The sequence below is a fragment of the Nerophis lumbriciformis genome, linkage group LG05 (genome assembly GCF_033978685.3).
Source record: "Nerophis lumbriciformis linkage group LG05, RoL_Nlum_v2.1, whole genome shotgun sequence".
Classification (NCBI taxonomy): Eukaryota; Metazoa; Chordata; class Actinopteri; order Syngnathiformes; family Syngnathidae; genus Nerophis; species Nerophis lumbriciformis.
In genome coordinates, this window is record NC_084552.2 from 16,751,583 (window position 1) to 16,774,115 (window position 22,533).

Here is a 22,533-nt window from a genome sequence, read left to right on the forward strand (position 1 = left end):
AAGTTTATGAGCTGGAACATCAAATATCTTGTCTTTGTAGTGCATTCAACTGAATATGGGTTGAAAATTATTTGCAAATCATTGTATTCCGTTTATATTTACATCTGACACAATTTCCCAACTCATATGGAAACAGGGTTTGTATAAGGTCCCACACTTGACAGTGCAGGGCAGAGTACAAACCAAGAACAAAGTCCAATGAATTGTCTGTAGACCTCAGGGACAGGATTGTCTCGTGCACGAATCTGGAAAAGGGTTTAAAAACATATCTGCTGCCTTGAAGGTCCCAATGAACACAGTTGCCTCCATCATCCATAAATGGAAGATGTTTGAAACCACCAGGATTCTATCTAGAGCTGGAGAGAAGGACCCTAGTCAGGGACGAGACCAAGAACCCGATGGTCACTCTGTCATTCCTCTGTGAAAAGGGGAGAACCTTCCAGAAGGACAATCCACCAATCAGGCCTGTACGGTAGAGTGGCCAGACAAAAGCCATTTCTTAGTAAAAAGCTTGCCAAAATGCACCTGAAAGACTCTCAGACCATGAAAAACTAAATTCTCTGGTCTGATGAGACAAAGCTTGAACTCTTTGGCCTGAATGTTTGGAGGAAACCAGGACATACCATCTCTACAGTGAAGCATGGTGGTGGCAGGATCATGCTGTGGGGATGGTCTTAAGTGGAAGGAACTGGAAAACAAGTCAGGATAGAAGACAAGATGAATGCAGAAAAGTACAGAGACATCCTGGATGAAAACCTGCTCCAGAGCGCTCTTGAACTCAGACTGTGGCGACAGCAGGACAATAACCAAGATATCACAACCAAGATGTCAAAGGAATGGCTTCAGGACTACTCTGTAAATGTCCTTGAGGGGCCCAACCGACTTAAATCCCATTGAACATCTCTGAAGAGATCTGAAAATGACGCTTCCCATCCAACCTGATGGAGCTTGAGAGGTGCTGCAAAGAGAAATGGTTGAAACTGTCCAAAGATAGGTGTGCCAAGTTTGTGGTGACATACTCAAAAAGACTTCAGGCTGTAACTGCTACCAAAGGTGCATCAACAAAGTATTGAGTAAAGGGTCTGAATACTTATGTGATTTCTTTTTTTAAATTTCTTTTTTTATTTTTTAATAAACTTGCAAAAATATCTTTAGAAAAAAAAAACACTTTTCTCATTGTCGTTATGGGGTATTGTGTGTAGAATTTTGTATTTTTTTAATTTTTTGGTGGAATTAATAATTAATAAATTAATAATTAATTAATAAAATAACATAATGTTACATCATGAATTAATTCAAATAAATATCCATTCTCTTTGTTAAGGTCACGGATGAGCTGAAGCATAAAACATTTATTCACATTTATTTCCTTTTTGGGACACAAAAGAAGAAGAAGATCTATACATGGACCGTTGTCTTTTCAATGTCCGGTACTTTGTTTAGAATCTTTTGAGTTCTTTTCCAGTAGTAGAGAATCTGCACAACTATGACGAGGTTGCAGGCCACTGATACCACGTAGGTGACGACCAGCAGCGTGTCCCCGGTCTCCTGCGGACACAACATGCAGGTGGTGTGATGAATCATGTCTACCTTTCATTTTACAGGAATAATATATATTGAGATTAGTGTTATTTGTTTGGGTTTTTTACTTGCACTGATGTGAAGATGCGCGCTAGCGATCCAGCAAATAAGATGAAAACAGTCATAGCAGACAACTGGCCAGTGTGTCCATTCCGGAAGTTGGTGACTCCTTGGATGATCTGTAGGACACACGTGGTTTATTTGTGTATTTACAAACCCCGTTTCCATATGAGTTGGGAAATTGTGTTAGATGTAAATATACCGGTAAACGGAATACAATGATTTGCAAATCCTTTTCAACCCAAATGCAATTGAATGCACTACAAAAACAAGATATTCGATGTTCAAACTCATAAACCTTGTTTTTTTTTGCAAATAATAATTAACTTAGAATTTCATGGCTGCAACACGTGCCAAAGTAGTTGGGAAAGGGCATGTTCACCACTGTGTTACATGGCTTTTCCTTTTAACAACACTCAGTAAACGTTTGGGAACTGAGGAGACACATTTTTAAGCTTCTCAGGTGGAATTCTTTCCCATACTTGCTTGATGTACAGCTTAAGTTGTTCAACAGTCCGGGGGTCTCCGTTGTGGTATTTTAGGCTTCATAATGCGCTACACATTTTCAATGGGAGACAGGTCTGGACTACAGGCAGGCCAGTCTAGTACCCGCACTCTTTTACTATGAAGCCACGTTGATGTAACACGTGGCTTGGCATTGTCTTGCTGAAATAAGCAGGGGCGTCAATGGTAACGTTGCTTGGATGGCAACATATGTTGCTCCAAAACTTGTATGTACCTTTCAGCATTAATGGCGCCTTCACATATGTGTAAGTTACCCATGTCTTGGGCACTAATACGCCCCCATACCATCACAGATGCTGGCTTTTCAACTTTGCGCCTATAACAATCCGGATGGTTCTTTTCCTCTTTGGTCGGGAGGACACGATGTCCACAGTTTCCAAAAACAATTTGAAATGTGGACTCGTCAGACCGCACAACACTTTTCCACTTTGTATCAGTCCATCTTAGATGAGCTCAGGCCCAGCAAAGCCGACTGCGTTTCTGGGTGTTGTTGATAAACGGTTTTCGCCTTGCTTAGGAGAGTTTTAACTTGCACTTACAGATGTAGCGACCAACTGTAGTTACTGACAGTGGGTTTCTGAAGTGTTCCTGAGCCCATGTGGTGATATCCTTTACACACTGATGTTGCTTGTTGATACACTACAGCCTGAGGGATCGAAGGTCACAGGCTTAGCTGCTTACGTGCAGTGATTTCTCCAGATTCTCTGAACCCTTTGATGATATTACGGACCGTAGATGGTGAAATCCCTAAATTCCTTGCAATAGCTGGTTGAGAAAGGTTTTTCTTAAACTGTTCAACAATTTGCTCATGCATTCGTTGACAAAGTGGTGACCCCATACTTGCCAACCCTCCCGGATTTTCCGGGAGACTCCCGAAATTCAGCGCCTCTCCCGAAAACCTCCTGGGACAAATTATCTCCCGAAAATCTCCCGAAATTCAGGCGGACTCAGGTCCATGCGGACCTGAGTCCGCTTTCCCACAATATAAACGGTGTGCCTGCCCAATGACGTTATAACTGTAGAATGATGGAGGGCGAGTTCTTGGTTTCTTATGTGGGTTTATTGTTAGGCAGTTTCATTAACGTCCTCCCAGCGTGGCAACAACACACAACAACAGCAGTCACGTTTTGGTCTACCGTAAATCAGTTCGTCTGCCGTAAACAGCAATGTTGTGACACTCTTAAACAGGACAATACTGCCATCTAGTGCATTTGATGAAAGCACTTTTGTGCGTGCCACACAGCAATGCATCATCAGAGAGGGTGTTCAGGCTTCAGCATGGTTAGAAAAATAGTGACAGAGAATAGAACAAGGATGGACAATTCAACCCTTAACTCAACAAGTATATGTGTAAATAAATGAACACTGAAATTCAAGTATTTCTTTTATATATATATATATATATATATATATATATATATATATATATATATATATATATATATATATATATATATATATATATATATATATATATATATATATATATATATATATATATACAATAAAAGAAATATATATTTATAGCTAGAATTCACTGAAAGTCAAGTATTTCCTATATATATATATATATATATATATAGGAAATACTTGACTTGGTGAATTCTAGCTGTAAATATACTCCTCCCCTCTTAGCCACGCCCCCCTCCCCACACCCCACCCCACCTCCCGAAATCGGAGGTCTCAAGGTTGGCAAGTATGGGTGACCCTCGCCCCATCCTTGTTTGTGAATGACTGAGCATTTCATGGAATCTACTTTTATACCCAATCATGGCACCCACCTGTTCCTAATTAGCCTGTTCACCTGTGGGATGTTCCAAATAAGTGTTTGATGAGCATTCCTCAACTTTATCAGTATTTATTGCCACCTTTCCCAACTTCTTTGTCACGTGTTGCTGGCATCAAATTCTAAAGTTAATGATTATTTGCAAAAAAAAAAAGTTTATCAGTTTGAACATCAAATATGTTGTCTTTGTAGCATATTCAACTGTATATGGGTTGAAAAGGATTAGCAAATCATTGTATTCCGTTTATATTTGCATCTAACACAATTTCCCAACTCATATGGAAACAGGGTTTGTAGTTGGCGGTGACAATGTTTGTGTACCCTGCTGACGATGATTGCAGGCATGTTGGACGCTTGCATGGTGGTCACCACTGATGAAGGAGTGAGTGGAGACAACAAGAGAAACAACAATCCCAAATACACCAACACAAAAACAACACCTGCAAGACAGTCACCAAACTTTGATGTTTTCGTAAAAAAAGTCAAGAAGGACATATTTTCTAGACTAAAAAAACCTGATATTTTTTCAAAAGGGTGTATCATTTTCAAGAAGTAAGGATTTATTGACATAAGCACAAAGTTGTATATTTTGGGGAAAATGTTGGGGGAAACACGTTGTTTATTTTGAATATAAAATATGTTTTTTGAGAAAAAATGGATACTAAAAAAGCTTTTTGTGAAATATAGTATGTATTTTTTAAAGGGTTGTATTTTTGGAGGAAAAATATTCTCATCTTTTTCATATGTATATATAAAACTAATATTTGTTGAGCATTTTTAGTTATGTTTGTAAAAGGGTGTATAGTTTTCAAGAAGTAAGAATTTATTGACATAAGCACAAAGTTGTATATTTTTGTGAAAAAGTTGTATTTTGGGGGAAACACATTATGTTTATTTTGAAATGTTATAATTGATATATATATTTTTTAAATATATTTTTATTTAAAAATGTATTTAAAAAAGTGTATATTTTTTATCAAGCAGCAATAATTTTCAATTAAAAAATGTTAATCTTTTAAATAATTATTTTCAATATTTCTAGTAAAAATATGTATTTTTTTCTTGAGATAATTTGGAAATTTGAAGAAAAATATTTGATAATATATAATAATATTTTATAATATAAAATATATTTTTTGAGAAAAAATGGATATACTAAGAAAGCTTTATGTGAAATATAGTATGTATTTATTCTTTATCTTTCCAATCATATATATATATATATATATATATATATATATATATATATATATATATATATATATATATATATATATATATATATATATATATATATATATATATATATAAGGATTCTCATCTTTTCCACCTTAACGTGGTAGAGGAGTTTGCGTGTCCCAATGATCCTAGGAGCTATGTTGTCCGGGGGCTTCTATGCCCCCTGGTAGGGTCTCCCAAGGCAAACTGGTCCTAGGTGAGGGATCAGACAAAGAGCAGCTCGAAGATCTCTATGAATAACACTGACAAGGAACAAAGATTTCCCTCGCCCGGACGCGGGTCACCTGGGCCCCCCTCTGGAGCCAGGCCCGGAGGTGGGGTACGATGGCGAGCGCCTGGTGGCCGGGCCTGTCCCCATGGGGCCCGGCCGGGCACAGCCCGAAGAGGCAACGTGGGTCCCCCCTCCAATGGGCTCACCACCCATAGCAGGGGTCATAGAGGTCGGGTGCGATGTGAGCTGGGCGGCAGCCGAAGGCAGGGCACTTGCCGGTCCGATCCTCGGCTACAGAAGCTAGCTCTTGGGACGTGGAACGTCACCTCGCTGGGGGGAAGGAGCCTGAGCTAGTGCGCGAGGTGGAGAAGTTCCGGCTAGATATAGTCGGACTCACTTCGACGCACAGCAAGGGCTCTGGAACCAGTTCTCTCGAGAGGGGCTGGATTCTCTTCCACTCTGGCGTTGCCGGCAGTGAAAGGCGACGGGCTGGGGTGGCAATTCTTGTTTCCCCCCTCAGAGCCTGCACGTTGGAGTTCAACCCGGTGGACGAGAGGGTAGCTTCCCTCCGCCTTCGGGTGGGGGAACGGGTCCTGACTGTGGTTTGCGCTTACGCGCCAAACCGCAGCACAGAGTACCCACCCTTTTTGGATTCACTTGAGGGAGTACTTGAGAGTGCTCCCCCGGGTGATTCCCTCGTCCTACCGGGGACTTCAATGCTCATGTTGGCAGCGACAGTGAAACCTGGAGAGGCGTGATTGGGAAGAATGGCTGCCCGGATCTGAACCCGAGCGGTGTTTTGTTATTGGACTTTTGTGCTCGTCACAGATTGTCCATAACGAACACCATGTTCAAACATAAGGGTGTCCATATGTGCACTTGGCACCAGAACACCCTAGGCCGCAGTTCCATGATCGACTTTGTAGTTGTGTCATCGGATTTGCGGCCTCATGTTTTGGACACTCGGGTGAAGAGAGGGGCGGAGCTTTCTACCGATCACCACCTGGTGGTGAGTTGGCTGCGATGGTGGGGGAGGATGCCGGACAGACCTGGCAGGTCCAAACGCATTGTGAGGGTTTGCTGGGAACGTCTGGCAGAGTCTCCTGTCAGAGAGAGTTTCAATTCCCACCTCCGGAAGAACTTTGAACATGTCACGAGGGAGGTACTGGACATTGAGTCCGAATGGACCATGTTCCGCGCCTCTATTGTCGAGGCAGCTGATTGGAGCTGTGGCCGCAAGGTAGTTGGTGCTTGTCGTGGTGGTAATCCTAGAACCCGTTGGTGGACACCGGCGGTGAGGGATGCCGTCAAGCTGAAGAAGGAGTCCTATCGGATTCTTTTGGCTCATAGGACTCCTGAGGCAGCGGACAGGTACCGACAGGCCAAGCGGTGTGCGGCTTCAGCGGTCGCAGAGGCAAAAACTCGGACGGCTTCGAAGCAATTCTGGACCACCATCCGCCGCCTCAGGAAGGGGAAGCAGTGCACTATCAACACCGTGTATGGCGAGGATGGTATTCTGCTGACCTCGACTGCGGATGTTGTGGATCGGTGGAGGGAATACTTCGAAGACCTCCTCAATCCCACCAACACGTCTTCCTATGAGGAAACAGTGCCTTGGGAGTCTGTGGTGGGCTCTCCTATTTCTGGGGCTGAGGTTGCTGAGGTAGTTAAAAAGCTCCTTGGTGGCAAGGCCCCGGGGGTGGATGAGATCCGCCCGGAGTTCCTTAAGGCTCTGGATGCTGTGGGGCTGTCTTGGTTGACAAGACTCTGCAGGATCGCGTGGACATCGGGGGCGGTACCTCTGGATTGGCAGACCGGGGTGGTGGTTCCTCTCTTTAATAAGGGGAACCGGAGGGTGTGTTCTAACTATCGTGGGATCACACTCCTCAGCCTTCCCGGTAAGATCTATTCGGGTGTACTGGAGAGGAGGCTACGCCGGATAGTCGAACCTCGGATTCAGGAGGAACAGTGTGGTTTTCGTCCTGGTCGTGGAACTGTGGACCAGCACTATACTCTCGGCAGGGTCCTTGAGGGTGCATGGGAGTTTGCCCAACCAGTCTACATGTGTTTTGTGGACTTGGAGAAGGCATTTGACCGTGTCCCTCGGGAAGTCCTGTGGGGAGTGCTCAGGGAGTATGGGGTAGCGGACTGTCTGATTGTGGTAGTCCGCTCCCTGTATGCTCAGTGCCAGAGCTTGGTCCACATTGCTGGCAGTAAGTCGGACACGTTTCCAGTGAGGGTTGGACTCCGCCAAGGCTGCCCTTTGTCACCGATTCTGTTCATAACTTTTATGGACAGAATTTCTAGGCGCAGTCAAGGCGTTGAGGGGATCTGGTTTGGTGGCTGCAGGATTAGGTCTCTGCTTTTTGCAGATGATGTGGTCCTGATGGCTTCATCTGGCCAGGATCTTCAGCTCTCGCTGGATCGGTTCGCAGCCGAGTGTGAAGCGACTGGGATGAGAATCAGCACCTCCAAGTCCGAGTCCATGGTTCTCGCCCGGAAAAGGGTGGAGTGCCATCTCCGGGTTGGGGAGGAGATCTTGCCCCAAGTGGAGGAGTTCAAGTACCTCGGAGTCTTGTTCACGAGTGAGGGAAGAGTGGATCGTGAGATCGACAGGCGAATCGGTGCGGCGTCTTCAGTAATGCGGACGCTGTATCGATCCGTTGTGGTGAAGAAGGAGCTGAGCCGGAAGGCAAAGCTCTCAATTTACCGGTCGATCTACGTTCCCATCCTCACCTATGGCCATGAGCTTTGGGTTATGACCGAAAGGACAAGATCACGGGTACAAGCGGCCGAAATGAGTTTCCTCCGCCGGGTGGCGGGGCTCTCCCTTAGAGATAGGGTGAGAAGCTCTGCCATCCGGGGGGAGCTCAAAGTAAAGCCGCTGCTCCTCCACATCAAGAGGAGCCAGATGAGGTGGTTCGGGCATCTGGTCAGGATGCCAACCGAACGCCTCCCTAGGGAGGTGTTTAGGGCACGTCCGACCGGTAGGAGGCCGCGGGTAAGACCCAGGACACGTTGGGAAGACTATGTCTCCCGGCTGGCCTGGGAACGCCTCGGGGTCCCACAGGAAGAGCTGGACGAAGTGGCTGGGGATAGGGAAGTCTGCTTAGGCTGCTGCCCCCGCGACCCGACCTCAGATAAGCGGAAGAAGATGGATTGAGATGGATGGATCTTTTTCAAATAACTTTTTTTCATTAAAAAAACTTTTTTAATTAAAAAAATCTTCCATTTTTTAAATTAAGGTCAATATACTTATTAAGTATAATTTTTCAGGAACAACATTGTATATTTTGCAACTAACATCTCATATTTTCGAAAACATAAAGTGAGTGAAGACAACAAGAGAAACAACAATCTTAAATACACAACACAAAAACAACACTTGCAAGAAAGTCACCAAACTTTGATGTTTTCGTAAAAAGTCAGACATTTTCAACAAGAACACATTTTCAAGACTGTTTATTCTTGAGCAATTTTAGTTATATGTTTGTAAAAGGGTGTATAGTTTTCAAAAAGTAAGAATTTATTGACATAAGCACAAAGTTGTATATTTTTTGGAAAAAGTTGTATTTTGGGGAAAACACATTCTGCTTATTTTGAAATATTATGAATGACAAATTAACAAAACTATATATTTTTAACTAAAAAAAAGTGTATGTTGTCAATAAAAGCTTATATCTGCCAGCAATAATTTTCAATATTTTTTTTAAATATTTCTATTTATGATGTGTATTTTTTTGTTGATATGTTGGAAATTATAAGAAAAATAATATATAATACATAATAATATTTTATAATATAAAATATATTTTTTGAGGAAAAATGGATACTAAAAAGCTTTTTGTGAAATATAGTATGCATTTATTCTTGATCTGATATATATATATATATATATATATATATATATATATATATATATATATATATATATATATATATATATATATATATATATATATATATATATATGTATATATATATATATATATATATATATATATATATATATATATATATATATATATATATATATATATATATATATATATATATATAAATAATGGGAGACAGGTCTGGACTACAGGCAGGCCAGTCTAGTACCCACAATTTTTTACTATGAAGCCACGCTGTTGTAACATGTGGCTTGGCATTGTCTTGCTGAAATAAGCAGGGGCGTCCATGATAATGTTGCTTGGATGGCAACATATGTTGCTCCAAAACCTGTATGTACCTTTCAGCACTAATGGCGCCTTCACATATGTGTAAGTTACCCATGCCTTGGGCACTAATACACCCCCATACCATCACAGATGCTGGCTTTTCAACTTTGCGCCTATAGCAGTCCGGATGGTTCTCTTTGTCTTTGGTACGGAGGACACGACGTCCACAGTTTCCAAAAATAATTTGAAATGTAGACTTGTCAAACCACAGAATAATAATAATGAAATAATAATAATAATATTAATAATAATCCCTTTTAATAATAATAATAACTTTTTTCAGAAAACATACATGTAAAAAAAAAAAAGGTTCGTATTTATGTATTAAGTATCATTTTCCAGGAATAACATTGTATATTTTGCAACTAACATCTCATATTTTTGAGAACAAATCTTTATTTTTTTTGACATACGTTGTATATTTCGGATTTTTTTTTTAAATTCTTTAACAATAAGTAGTATATTTTTTAAAAACAAATTAAAAAAAATTTTTTTTTTAAATTAAATCTTATTATAAAAATAACCCACAAATTAGTTTTCTTGAAAAATGTATTACCCTACCTTGAAAACTGAAAAAAACCTAAAAACTTTCCCCCCTTAAAAAACATAGAATGCCAGCACCGCACACAGAGATCAGTGCCACTTCCACGTCAATCACAGTCCATTTGGTTATGGTTATGGTTTATGTTTATTTCAAACATGAACATTTTACTCTCCTTTGATCAACTTTGGGTGGATTTATCTTGGGAGCAAAATGTGATGAGCGTTAAAATCTGTCTTTGTTTTTTCCAAAACACACATGACCTACTTTGAGTCGCAAATGCGACAGTTTGACCCTTGAACAGGCGACAAGTTTTCTAACCTTTGGCTGTCCTTTTAGTGTAGAACTGAATGAGGAAGCCGACGGTGACCGTCTGCACCATGACGAAGAGCGCCTCACCCCACGCGCTGTTAAGAAAACATTAAATGAAGATGAAAATAAATCGATTTAAGACACGAGGCGTCCTGATATGTACTGGACCTGAAGGGGAAGCTGTTCTTGACGCCGTAGGCGATGCTTCCTGTGATGGCCAGCAGCTCCACCAGCACAGACGGGAAACTTAGACCCTCTGCACTTTTTGCTGCAATCACCTTCACAATCTGAGGCAACTTTACTGGAAAACAACAACAACAACAACAAGAAAACGTCATCTTGTCAAGTTATACAAATGTTGGCCACAAGGAGACGCCAAATATCACAAACAGTTTAAGTCTAAATTACGCAAAACCGTTCCTCATAAAAACGTCATATTTTATGGACACAAAAATATGTAAATATGTGAGAAAAAAGCAGTTTATTTGCTAAAATTTTTTATTCTTTTTATTTTCATTTAGTATATAATTTCGGGTGAGAGGCGGGGTACACCTGGTGATGGCACAAATAGACAGGGCTATGAAGGGAGAACATCCCCAGAAGAAGTGCATATCAATCAATCAATCAATGTTTATTTATATAGCCCTAAATCACAAGTGTCTCAAAAGGCTGCACAAGCCACAACGACATCCTCGGTTCAGAGCCCACATCAGGGCAAGGAAAAACTCAACCCAGTGGGATGTCAATGTGAACTAATGAATGACGGGGCACTTTTATGAAATTTGACGTACCGCAATATAATGACGACATTCCCCACACAGCTGGCATGCTTATCTTGTAAAAAAAAACAGTGAAGTTGGCACGTTGTGTAATTCGGAAATAAAAACCGAATACAATGATTTGCAAATCCTTTTCAACTTATATTCAATTGAATAGACTGCAAAGACAAGATACTTAACGTTCGAACTGAGAAACATGCAAATAATCATTAACTTAGAATTTAATGGCAGCAACACATTGCAAAAAAGTTGGCACAGGTGCATTTTACCACTGTGTTACATGGCCTTTCCTTTTAACAACACTCAGTAAACGTTTGGGAACTGAGGAGACCAATTTTTTAAGCTTCTCAGGTGGAATTCTTTCCCATTCTTGCTTGATGTACAGCTTAAGTTGTTCAACAGCCCGGGATCTCTGTTGTGATATTTTAGGCTTCATATTTTCAATGGGAGACAGGTCTGGACTACAGGCAGGCCAGTCTAGTACCCACACTTTTTTACTATGAAGCCACGCTGTTGTAATACGTGGCTTGGCATTGTCTTGCTGAAATAAGCAGGGGCGTCCATGATAATGTTGCTTGGATGGCAACATGTTGCTCCAAAACCTGTATGTACCTTTCAGCATTAATGGCGCCTTCACAGATGTGTAAGTTACCCATGTCTTGGGCACTAATACAACCCCATACCATCACAGGTGCTGGCTTTTCAACCTTGCGCCTATAACAATCCGGATGGTTCTATTTCTCTTTGGTCCGGAGGACCAAATTTTACCGAAAAACCGGCATTTCCAGAATGAACTGTATTTTAAAGGTCAAATTCTGGCAAATGTTTTTTTTTTTTACCGTGAAACATATGGTTGTTACAGCGTACCATATAAGTATAAGTCAAGCAGATATTTAAGTATTTTTTAAATCGTTTTTTAAAATGAAAAATTGCATTTTTTTTTTTCCAAAAAAAGGTGTTATACTTTCAAAAAAATATATATATTATATTTTCAAGAAAAAAAATGGTAGAAAACATATTTTGGTGAAGTCCCATTTTCTAGTTTTTGTGTATTGTCAGTGCTGGATTAGATTGAGATGTATTTACTACTGCTGCCACTAGATGGTGACATTGTTTCATGTAAAATGCAGTTAAGAGACTGGAGTCTTTCCCCGGCCTGGCTCGGTCTCAGTATTATTAGACAATCCTGCCAAACACCTCAAGGCCGACTGAATACTGAAGTTTTTACTGAGAGTAAAACATTTTTAAATACTACAGAAACGGCACAGGACAAATATAATATAATTTTAAATATATTTACTAAAATGTGCAGGTTTTAGACTAATACATATTAATTGTTCAATAATCAATGTTTTTGTTCAAAATAACAACTATCATGAAGTGAAGCGTCACTATCATAAAGTGTAGTGTCACTCTCATAAAGTGTAGTGTCACTCCCATAAAATGAAGCGTCACTATCATAAAGTGAAGAGTCACTCTCATAAAGTGTAGTGTCACTCCCATAAAGTGTAGCGTCACTATCATAAAGTGTAGCGTCACTATCATAAAGTGTAATGTAACTCCCATAAAGTGTAGTGTCACTCCCATAAAGTGTAGTGTCACTCTCATAAAGTGTAGCGTTACTATCATAAAGTGTAGCGTCTCTATCATAAAGTGTAATGTAACTCCCATAAAGTGTAGTGTCACTCTCATAAAGTGTAGCGTCACTCTCAAAAAGTGTAGCGTCACTATCATAAAGTGTAGCATCACTCTCATAAAGTGTAGCTTCACTCCCATAACGTGTAGTGTCACTATCATAAAGTGTAGCGTCACTATCTTAAAGTGTAGTGTCACTATCATAAAGTGTAGCGTCACTCTCATAAAGTGTAGTGTCACTCTCATGAAATGTAATGACACTATCATACAGTGTAGTGTCACTCTCATAAAGTGTAGTGTAACTCTCATAAAGTGTACCGTCACTATCATAAAGTGCCGGGTCACTCTCATAAAGTGTAGCATCAATCCCATAAAGTGTAGCATCACTCCCATAAAGTGTAGTGTCACTTTCATAAAGTGTAACGTCACACTCATAAAATGTAGTCTCACTATCATAAAGTGTAGCGTCACTATCATAAAATGTAGTGTCACTTTCATAAAGTATAGTGTCACTATCATAAAATGTAGCATCACTATCATAAAGTGTAGTGTCACTTTCATAAAGTAGTGTCACTATCATAAAGTGTAGTGTCACTACCATAAAGTGTAGCGTCACTCTCATAAAGTGTCGCATCACTCTCATAAAGTGTAGCATCAATCCCATAAAGTGTAGATCACTCCCATAAAGTGTAGTGTCACTTTCATAAAGTGTAGCGTCACACTCATAAAATGCAATGTGACCATCATAAAGTGTAGCGTCACTATCATAAAGTGTAGTGTCACTTTCATAAAGTAGTGTCACTATCATAAAGTGTAGTGTCACTACCATAAAGTGTAGCGTCACTCTCATAAAGTGTCGCATCACTCTCATAAAGTGTAGCATCAATCCCATAAAGTGTAGATCACTCCCATAAAGTGTAGTGTCACTTTCATAAAGTGTAGCGTCACACTCATAAAATGCAATGTGACCATCATAAAGTGTAGCGTCACTATCATAAAGTGTAGTGTCACTTTCATAAAGTATAATGTCACTATCATAAAGTGTAGCATCACTATCATAAAGTGTAGTGTCACTTTCATAAAGTAGCGTCACTCTCATAAAGTGTAGCATCAATCCCATAAAGGGTAGCATCACTCCCATAAAGTGTAGTGTCACTATCATAAAGTGTAGCGTCACTATCATAAAGTGTAGTGTCACTATCATAAAGTGTAGCATCACTCTCATAAAGTGTAGTGTCACTATCATAAAGTGTAGCGTCACTATCATAAAGTGTAGTGTCACCAGTGTTGGGACTAACGCCGTTAGTTTCGGCGGTAACTAGTAATCTAACGCGTAATTTTTTTATATTCAATAACTCAGTTACCGTTACTACATGATGCGTTACTGCGTTATTTTACGTTACTTTTTATGTAGTATCGGCTAGAAACTGAGGATCTGAGTGTGTTTTATTCCAGCGAAGCAGAGACGTGCTTCTGATTCTTCCTCTGCGCTCTCTGTGTGTACGTGTGACTGTGTGTCTGAGTGTGGGAAGGGGAGGGGAGTGGAGGGGAGGGGAGGGGAGGGGAGGGGAGGGGAGGGGGGTGCGCAATACAACCTTTGGCCAACAAAAAAGTAACCACAGAACACTATACCGTATAGGCGTATAGTGTTCTGTGGTTACTTTTTGGTTGGCCAAGCGGACGTGACGACAGGCTGTCCCCACTCAGATCCGCACAGACCGGGAGGGGGCGTGCCTTAAGTCCGGCTGGAAATCGGCAGAAATTTGGAGAATGGTTGTCCCAGGGAGAGGCAGTGAAATTCGGGAGGGTTGGCAAGTATGAGATATTCTCACTTCTTTTCTTTTGTCGAGCACAAAGGAAAGAACATTTTAGTTAAATGTAAGTTGTGTCTTGGATCAAAGATCCCGTCTACTGCCCAAAACAACAATTCAAATCTGCCTGGTTAGGCTCTGTGTATGTCACGTGTGCCTTCCTTAGGTGAAGCCAGCTTTACAGCTATGTTGTTGATTGATTGATTGATTGATTGAAACTTTTATTAGTAGATTGCACAGTACAGTACATATTCCGTACAATTGACCACTAAATGGTAACACCCAAATAAGTTTTTTAACTTGTTTAAGTCGGGGTCCAGATACAGATATATACTATCAAATATATACTAACATCATAATACAGTCATCACACAAGATAATCATCAGGGTATATACATTGAATTATTTACATTATTTACAATCCGGGGTGTGGGATATGGAGGGGGGGGGGGGTGGTTAGGTTTGGTTGGTATCAACACTTCAGTCATCAATTGCATCATCAGAGAAATGGACATTGAAACAGTGTAGGACTGACTTGGTAGGATATGTACAGCAAGTAGTGGACACAGAGAGAGAGATCAGAAAGTATAAGAAAAAGTGTCTACATTTGATTATTTACAATCCGAAGAGGTATTATGTGGAAGGGAGGGTGTTAGTTTAGGGTTGTAGTTGCCTGGAGATGTTCTTTTAGTGCGGTTTTGAAGGAGGATAGAGATGCCCTTTCTTTTACACCTGTTGGGAGTGCATTCCATATTGAAGTGGCATAGAAAGAGAATGAGTTAAGACCTTTATTAGTTCGGAATCTGGGTTTAACGTGGTTAGTGTTAGTGTTAGTGTTAGTGTTATTATGCTGTTTGTTACTTATGTATGTTATGTTGCAGCTATTTAAAATAGTTTTGTCAATTTGTTCTGGCCTGAAATAAATTGGCCCTTTGAAACATATCTTTGTCTTTGTGTGTTGTATGTAGAGCACATTGCTTAGCAGAGTTCAGTGATGCAAATGTATGTCAAGTTGATCAACAGATTGTATTATTCTCCAGTGCAATAACAGTACTAAAATGAAGGCTAAAAGGGCATTAATGGGAGCTTTAAAAAAAAGAAGTAGAAGAAGTAACTAAATAGTTACTTTTCACAGTAACACATTACTTTTTGGTGTAAGTAACTGAGTTAGTAACTGAGTTACTTTTGAAATAAAGTAACTAGTAACTGTAACTAGTTACTGTTTTTCAGTAACTAACCCAACACTGAGTGTCACTATCATAAAGTGTAGTGTCACTATCATAAAGTGTAGTGTCACTATCATAAAGTATAGTGTCACTATCAGAAAGTGTAGCATCACTCTCATAAAGTGTAGTGTCACTATCATAAAGTGTAGCGTCACTATCAGAAAGTGTAGTGTCACTATCATAAAGTGTAGTGTCACTACCATAAAGTGTAGCGTCACTTTCATAAAGTGTAGCGTCACTTTCATAAAGTGTAGCGTCACTCTCATAAAGTGTAGTGTCACTCCCATAAAGTGTAGCGTCACTCCCATAAAGTGTAGTGTCACTATCATAAAGTATAGTGTCACTATCAGAAAGTGTAGCATCACTCTCATAAAGTGTAGTGTCACTATCATAAAGTGTAGCGTCACTATCAGAAAGTGTAGTGTCACTATCATAAAGTGTAGTGTCACTACATTAAGTGTAGCGTCACTCTCATAAAGTGTAGCATCAATCCAATAAAGTGTAGCATCACTCCCATAAACTGTAGTGTCACTTTCATAAAGTGTAGTGTCACTCTCATAAAATGTAGTGTCACTATCATAGAGTGTCGCGTCACTATCGTAAAATGTAGTGTCACTATCATAAAGTGTAGTGTCATTATCATAAAGTGTAACGTCACTCTCATAAAATGTAATGTCACTAACATAAAGTGTAGCGTCACTATCATAAAGTGTAGTGTCACTATCATAAATGTAGTGTCACTATCATAAAGTGTATTGTCATGATCATAAAGTGTAGCGTCACTCTCATAAAGTGTATTTTCATGATCATAAAGTGAAGCGTCACGCTCATAAAGTGTAGCGCCACTCTCATAAAGTGTAGTGTCACTCCCATAAAGTGCAGCATCACTCCCATAAAGTGTAGCGGCACTATCATAAAGTGTAGTGTCACTCTCATACAGTGTAGTGTCAATCTCATAAAGTGTAGCGTCGCTCTGATAAAATGTAGCGTCACTATCATAAAGTGTAGCCTCACTATCATAAAGTGTAGTTTCACTCTCATAAAGTGCAGTGTTACTCTCACAAAGTGTAGTGTCACTATCATAAAGTGTAGTGTTAATATCATAAAGTGTAGTGTCACTCTCATAAAGTGTAGCTTCACTCCCAAAAAGTGTAGTGTCACTTTCATAAAGTGAAGCGTCACTATCATAAAGTGTAGTGTAACTTTCATAAAGTGTAGTGTCACTCTGATAAAGTGTAGCGTCACTATCATAAAGTGTAGCCTCACTATCATAAAGTGTAGTGTCACTCTCATAAAGTGCAGTGTTACTCTCACAAAGTGTAGTGGCACTCTCATAAAGTGTAGCTTCACTCCCAAAAGGTGTAGTGTCACTTTCATAAAGTGAAGCGTCACTATCATAAAGTGTAGTGTTACTATCATAAAGTGTAGTGTCACTCCCATAAAGTGTAGCGTCACTATCATAAAGTGTAGCGTCACTCTCATAAAGTGTAGCATTAATCCCATAAAGTATAGCATCACTCTCATAAAGTGTATCATCAATCCCATAAAGTGTAGTGTCACTTTCATAAAGTGTAGTGTAACTTTCATAAAGTGTAGTGTAACTTTCATAAAGTGTAGTGTCACTCTCATAAAAGATGGACACACTATGTTATGTTGAACAACTTCGATACACAACATCATTATTTTATCAACAAGAACACATAGTTGTCATAAAGTCAGCGTAGAGATGATAACAACATGATGCTTTGAAAAAAAATAATCTCCTAAACCCCCAGTTTACTCTTTTTTCCAGAAAGTGTGGTTGTGGTACAAAAGTCACGACATGACCAGAAGCTCGGCAGATCACAGCCCAGCAAGGAAAACAAACACTATAAAAGTCTTGGCCTCCATTGATCTACCTTAGCCTGCGACAAACTGTTCTCAAAACTGTATTCGATTTTACGGACTATTTTTTTATCCTACCGGAAATAAAAATACGGGACAAAGTCAAAGTGCGTCCCTTGCAGCTCAATACGGAACGCGTGCTTTTGTCTCTAAGAACGAGAGGAATCTGTCCAAGGTCATGTGATCCATGCACAGCCAGACGCGCCACTGACGACTGCACCGATGACCACCAGATGGCAGTGTTCTTACCCATCCGTGATCCCAAGATGATGGCGGTCCCCAGGACTTTGCTCAGTAGCGTCTTAAAACACGCTCCTGAAACAAAACAGAGATTTGTTTCTGTAACATTTGGAGAGAAAAACAATAACCATGATATTAGGAGAATAAAGTTGGAATAGAGTTTGGAAACTACTACTACTAGATGTTAGTGAATAGTTGACCGAACAAGAAAATGTTGTACTGTTGTGCTATTTTATTTCCAAACAAATATTGTACGGTATAATTAGTTAAAAAAAAAAAAAGAATTGGATTGGAAGAATGAACTGAAAAGTATTGTATTATTGAAAAATGTTTTGTAAAATTATGAGAGTGGTATGGTTTCTGGGATCGAGCCGTCTCTCAACATTTTTTGCTTTAAGTTGTGAGAAGAAAATTGGGTTACAAGCCAGTTACAGATAGTGTTGCACAATATAGATAATATACCGTATAAATCAGTGGTCCCCAACCTTTTTGTAACTGCGGACCAGTCAACAATGAGGTGTGGGGGGTGTTTTATTTTATTTTTTTGTCATAAAAAAATACAATCATGTGTGCTTACGGACTGTATCCCTGCAGACTGTATTGATATATATTGATATATAATGTAGGAACCATAAATATTAATAACGGAAAGAAACAACCCTTTTGTGTGAATGAGTGTGAATGGGGGAGGGAGGTTTTTTGGGGTTGCTGCACTAATTGTAAGTGTATCTTGTGTTTTTTATGTTGACTTAATTAAAAAAAAAAAAAAAATATATATATATATATATTTTATTTTTTTATTTTTCTTATGCGGCCCGGTACCAATCGATCCACGGACCGGTGGTTGGGGACCACTGATATAAATGATATACAATACAAACGATATACATATAGATGATGTACAGTATAAATGATATACAATATAGATGATATACAATATAGATGATATATAATATAAATGATATACAATATAAATGATATACATATATATGATGTACAATATAAATGATATACAATATAGATGATATACAATATAAATGATATATGATATAAATCATATATGATATAGATGATGTACAGTATAAAAGATATACAATATAGATGATATACAATATAAATGATATACAATATATATGATGTACAATATAAATGATATACAATATAGATGATGTACAATATAAATGATATACAATATAGATGATGTACAATATAAATTATATACAATATAAATTATATATAATATAAATGATATACGATATAAATGATATACGATCTAGATTATGTACAATATAAATGACATACAATATAAATTATATACAATATAAATGATGTACGATATAGATTATGTACAATATAAATGACATATAATATAAATTATATACAATATAAATGATATACATATGGATGATGTACAATATAAATGATATACAATATAGATGATATACAATATAAATGATATACGATATAAATGATATATGATATAGATGATGTACAGTATAAAAGATATACAATATAGATGATATACAATATAAATGATATACAATATATATGATGTACAATATAAATGATATACAATATAGATGATGTACAATATAAATGATGTACAATATAGATGTACAATATAAATTATATACAATATAAATTATATATAATATAAATGATATACGATATAAATGATATACGATATAAATTATGTACAATATAAATGACATACAATATAAATTATATACAATATAAATGATATACAATATAGATGATGTACAATATACATGATATACCATATAAATGATATACAATATAGATTATGTACAATATAAATGATATACAATATAAATTAAATACAATATAGATGATATACAATATAAATGAATTGCAATATAGTTTATATACAATATAGATGATATACAATATAAATTATATACAATATAAATTATGTACAGTATAAATTATATACACTATAGTTGATATACAATATAGATTACGTACAATATAGATAATATACAATATAGATTATATACAATATAAATGATATGCAATATAAATTAAATACAATATAGATGATATACAATATAAATGATATGCAATATAGTTGATATACAATAGAGATGATATACAATATAAATGGTGTACAATATAAACGATATATACAATATAGTTGATATACAATATAATTGATATACAATGTAAGTGATGTACAATATAGATGATAGACAATATAGATGGTATACAATATAGTTGATATACAATATACATCGTATAAAATATAAATGATAAACAATATAAATGATATACAACATAAATGTTGTATAATTTAAATTATATACAATATAAATTATGTTCAATATAGATTATACACAATATAGGTGATATACAATATGATAGACAATCGTTTTTGTTACAAAATCACGAAAGAAGTCCCTGGACATGTGCGGACTTTAAAGACAAAAACCAAGGATTTAAATCAGAGTCAGTTGTAGGTAAATATTTCTATATTTAATTGATATTGTTATTCCACTATCCAGTGTTTTTCTCTGATTATAATTGTCATTCAAAATTGAATCTTTCAGTGATCTTTAAAAATGTAATAATCAGTATTGGCATTGGTAGGACTAATACTGTAACTACTCGGTCCTGGATCAATACACAAATGTGTAGAATTGTCTAAAACTAATGTACAGTATTCATACAACAGAAGAATAAACGATCATTACATTTGAAGACATTAGAAACAAGTTACAACAAAAAGTAACATTCATGGTAAATTATCAAATAAATTAATAATATTTTGACAAAATAATACGACTGGAATTGACGCAATAAAATGTGATAGCGTTCAGTTCGAAAAAAGCAAGAAGAAATGCTCAAATAAACCCACTGATTTAGTAAGATGGGGTGAAAGTTTAGCAGAAAGAAAACACAGAGGCTGGAAGTCTTTAATATTATTTATTTTTGTCACGGCGTAAAAGATGTCAAAACATCTCTTCCGACAAAAAATATAATAATAGTGATAAGAAAATGGAAAATCATCTTACATTACGATCATGCTTCGTCAAAGATGTTTTGTAATGCAATCTGTGATATTTCTACCTAAATAAATGTTTTCTGGCAGATTGAAGTAAAGTTTATATTGTCTTGCAACTTGCTCTGGTTGATAGTATGCAATTACAGAATGTTTAGCAGGCTGATACTACATTTCATTAATAAATAGAGAATTAAAACATTCTCATGCAGAGATATGAATACTATTAACTTGTGCAACATGTAATGTATAGAAAATCAGAAGCATTTATTCTGTTATAACATTTTACATGACCAAAAATCTTTGACATGATCGTAACAATCCACATTTTGTGTTATCATTGCGTGAAACGGCTTTTAAACGTGGAAGTGTAGCTCCTCCTCTGAATGCAAGTGCTCCTACAGCAGGAATACACACTATTCCTACAATATACAAAATCTGGCAAGATCTGCAGGTATTTTCTTTTGATTTACTGCCATTATAAGCGTATTTTTGTCCTTTTTGAGTTGAGCTGTTCAAAAAAGCTTGTGTTTGAAAAACATTTCATAAAAAACAATTGTCCAGACATGGTAATACAAACTTGAAAATTATCTGTCTAGGGTACATTTATTAATGATGAAAAAATTTATATATATCTGTTATTAGTTAACTCTGGACAAAGTGTGATTAATGGTGATTAATTATTTTAATTGTTTGACAGCCCTAATATATATATATTTTAAGTTAATTCCATATTTTTATACTCGTTCATTTGATTTGAGGTATGCTTCACTTTTTCAAATCTTAACGTTGACAGAATAAAGTTGTGATATTACAAGAATAAGATTCATGACAAAAACCGAAAAAGGTCGGAAAACTTTATTGTTTCAATATTTAAACTTTTAATATTTTCATCAGAACATTTAAAGGGAAAGCCACAGCAACAAAACGTATATTGACAAAGTTAAAGCATACACTGGGTGGTCTCTGTCAATTATTACACACAATTACCACTGATTGGTTGTCATGCCTAAAGTGTGTGTGTGTGTGTGTGTGTGTGTGTGTGTGTGTGTGTGTGTGTGTGTGTGTGTGTACGTGTTAACCCCCCCCCCCCCCAGGATGCATTATTATTATTAATGTAGTAGGTTATGCTGCCACCTACCGTCTATGAAGTTGTATTGCAGGAAAAAAGCAGTGTAGCACGACTCGGGGAGAAAATACGCCAACAAATCTCCTTTAAAAGGATCCATGAAAGAGGAACCTTTCTGCAAATACATTTCCTCCACCATTGTTAGCCCTTTTTTCCTTTTTTTTTTAAACAACCCAAAGGTCAACATATTTTTATCTGCCATTTTCTGATTGGACGGTAATAAAATACATGGGTATTAGATTTTTAGGCATATAAGAATAATTATTATTATGTTATAACCAAATAGAATATTCGATAAAAATCAAAACTTGTTAAATTTTACATATTAAAAT

General features: G+C 37.5%; 1 protein-coding gene across 1 annotated transcript; it reads right to left on the minus strand.

Moving 5' to 3' along the window:
* Positions 1-1,365: 1,365 nt before the first annotated feature.
* On the minus strand, positions 1,366-22,340 carry LOC133605792 (mannose-P-dolichol utilization defect 1 protein-like). The gene is made up of 7 exons (XM_061959096.2): positions 22,214-22,340; positions 18,063-18,128; positions 10,647-10,779; positions 10,488-10,573; positions 4,274-4,392; positions 1,650-1,760; positions 1,366-1,548 (listed from the first exon to the last, which is right to left on the minus strand). The coding sequence occupies exons 1-7, from the start codon at positions 22,338-22,340 to the stop codon at positions 1,399-1,401; spliced, it is 792 nt and encodes a 263-aa protein (XP_061815080.2). The 3' UTR covers positions 1,366-1,398.
* Between the last annotated feature and the right edge of the window lie 193 nt (positions 22,341-22,533).

Coding starts and splice junctions, on each gene's coding strand:
- LOC133605792 (XM_061959096.2), bottom strand. CDS start 22,340: ATGGTGGAGGAAATGTATTTGCAGAAAGGTTCCTCTTTCATGGATCCT. Junction 18,129..22,213: donor GCAATACAACTTCATAGACG/GTAGGTGGCAGC, acceptor GTTTTGTTTCAG/GAGCGTGTTTTAAGACGCTA. Junction 4,393..10,487: donor CACTAAAAGGACAGCCAAAG/GTTAGAAAACTT, acceptor ACTGTCTTGCAG/GTGTTGTTTTTGTGTTGGTG.